Source organism: Gekko japonicus, unplaced genomic scaffold (assembly GCF_001447785.1).
Source record: "Gekko japonicus isolate JY-2015 unplaced genomic scaffold, Gekko_japonicus_V1.1 scaffold3824, whole genome shotgun sequence".
Taxonomy (NCBI): domain Eukaryota; kingdom Metazoa; phylum Chordata; class Lepidosauria; order Squamata; family Gekkonidae; genus Gekko; species Gekko japonicus.
Genome location: NW_015167159.1, coordinates 99,010 through 101,642, shown reverse-complemented (window position 1 = coordinate 101,642; position 2,633 = coordinate 99,010). Strand labels below are relative to the sequence as shown.

Below are 2,633 nucleotides of genomic sequence, written 5' to 3'. Positions count from 1 at the left end.
TAGGTGTCTAGTCACAGCTGCTGGCGAAACGTCAGGTCCTACAGTGCCAAGACCACGGCCAAACAACCCGGAAAATCTATAACAGCTAATTTCTAAATATTCCTTGGAGGTTTTCGGTTGGTTTAGTTCTCCCCCCCCCCTTTTTGGAGTGTAATAAGGTACCTAGTTCCTGACCTGGTCTTCTTAGAAATGTATCTTTGTTTGTTTGAGCACCTCTTCTCTCTTTTTGCTTTTAGTAATGGCAGATTCATATTCCTATAGAGGCGGGAAAAAAATTGCTGGATCCAGCAAAGCCATCGCCGACAAAGAAAGCCATAAGACGGAGATGAAGATCAGCCCGACCTATGAGCAGTCACGGCTTGGTAAGGATGCCCAGCTTCTGGACTAAAGGACAGAATGGATAAGAGCATCAGAAGAGCCCCACTGGATTAGACCAGTGGATCATCTAGTACATCATCTTGTATTGCAGAGTGGCCAACCAGTTCCTCTGGAGGTCCAACAACAGGGCATGAGGCTGAACCCTTCATTAGAACTTCAGAAGGGCCCTACTGGATCAGACCAGTGGTCCACTTAGTCCAGCATCCTGTCTCACACAATGGCCAACCAGTTCCTCTGGAGGTGGGCATGGAGGCCGAGGCCTTCATAAGAACATCAAAAGGGCCCTGCTGGATCAGACCATTGGATCACTTAGTCCAGCATCCTGTCTCACACAGTGGTCAACCAGTTCCTCTGGAGTTCCAACAAGAGGGCATAGAGGCTGAGGCCTTCATTAGAACTTCAGAAGGTCCCTGCTGGATCAGACCACTTAGTCCAGCCTCCTGTCTCACACAATGGCCAACCAGTTCCTCTGGAGGCCCAACAGCAGGGCATAGCGGCTGAGGCCTTCATAAGAACATAAGAAGAGCCCCTGTTGGATCACACCAATGGTCCACCTAGTCCAGTCTCCTGTCTCACACAGTGGCCAACCAGGTCCTCTGGAGGGCCAACAGTAGGGCCCAGAGGCTGAGGCCTTCGCCTGATGTTGCCTCCTGGCTCTGGGATTCAGAAGCTTAGTGCCTCTGAGGCTGGAGGTTCCTCTCAGCCACAGTGGCTAGTAGCCACTAATAGACCTCTCCTCCATCTGTCTGTCTAGTCCCCTTTTAAAGCCATTTCAATCAAGAGGAATGCCAGAGGCGCACACAGAAAAGAGAGTTAAAGTGCTAGAAAGCATGGGAAGGGATGCCTGGTAAATGAAGATAGTTTCAGGGGGTTAGCTGTGTTGGTCTGCAGAAGAAGAGCTGGATTCGAGTCCAGGAGCACCTTAGACACCAACAAGATTTGGGGGGTAGGAGTTTTCAAAAGTCCAAACTCCCTTCGTCTCTCCAAAAATCTTGTTGGTCTCTAATGCAGGCCCGTAACTACAGTGGGGGGTGTTTTGGGGCCTGGCCCCCTCACTTCCTGCCAAGGCCCCCTGAGTTCCGTGCAGCCCCCAGGCCCCCCAATTCTCTGGGCCGCCTGGACGACTCCCCACCGCTGCCCCTTCCCCAAGCGCAGCTTGCTTCCCCACGTAGGCAAGCAGGCTGCAAGCGCTGCGAAAATGAGCTTTCAAAAAAAAAATTTTTTTATTTTGTGATGTCCGTGCCCCCTGACTTATTTAAAGGCCCCCCCGAATTTCAAAATCCTGGCTACGGCCCTGCTCTAAGGTGCTACTTGACTTGAATCTAGCTCTGATAAATCAGTGCTCAGGTTAAAGGAATGCCCGTAAGCAGATTTTAGCACCCACTGAAAAACACTTCAGGAGCGTCCATTCAGGTGAACGCAAGATGTTCAGATTTCTTCAGGTCTCTTCCGAATCGTCCGGGGTTATGAAATCAGAAGAAAAATGCAAATCAGTTGTTGTTGTTGTTGTTTTCTCCTCTCTATCCAGGAAATAGGCTAAGGTCATGTCTGTATACAACTGATTAAAAGCAGAGTCATAGCAGCTTAACCCTCCAGTTCCACCAAAAAAGTAGGGTTGCCAATCTCCAGGTGGTCTCCCAGAATTACAAATGATCTCCGGGTGACTGAGATCAGTTCCCCTGGAGAAAATGGCTGCTTTGGAGGGTGGACTCTCAGGCATTGTACCCCACTAAGAGCCCTCCCTTCCCCAAACCTGCCTCCCCCCCCAAATCTCCAGGTATTTCGCAACCCAGAGTTGGCAGCCTTACAAACAAGGAATGTGGATGATTTAACTCCCGTCCCTTTGCAAGACTTTGCCGTCGTCGACTGGGACGGGGTTTCAATCAATGAGTAGCTAACCAGATCTTAACTTGACAGGCGAGTCGATCTAAGCCAAGTTCTTTTCCGCCCCTCTTGTCTGCAGGAAATGCAATGAACGATAAAGCAGAAGGCAAAAAGAAAGGACGACCCAAGGCAGAAAGCCAAGCCCTGAAGGATATTCCCGTAAGATTTGACGTTGACTTTAATCTTTTCTGGTAACTGGGGAGCAAGCAGGAGACAGACACAGGGCCGGGCGGGCCGGGCCGGGGGTGGTGGCAGAAAGCCAAGCCCTGAAGGATATTCCCGTAAGATTTGACGTTGACTTTAATCTTTTCTGGTAACTGGGGAGCAAGCAGGAGACAGACACAGGGCCGGGCGGGCCGGGCCGGGGGTGG

At 50.7% G+C, this 2,633-nt stretch overlaps 1 protein-coding gene across 1 annotated transcript in view; it reads left to right on the top strand.

Moving 5' to 3' along the window:
* The first annotated feature begins 238 nt into the window (after positions 1-238).
* The window catches only part of ZNF512B (zinc finger protein 512B), a 60,920-nt gene continuing 58,525 nt past the window's right edge, over positions 239-2,633 (top strand). Inside the window, exons 1-2 of the mRNA XM_015413105.1 lie at positions 239-362; positions 2,342-2,421. Coding sequence (XP_015268591.1) covers positions 239-362; positions 2,342-2,421 — 204 coding nt within the window. The remainder of the gene's footprint in view (positions 363-2,341; positions 2,422-2,633) is intronic.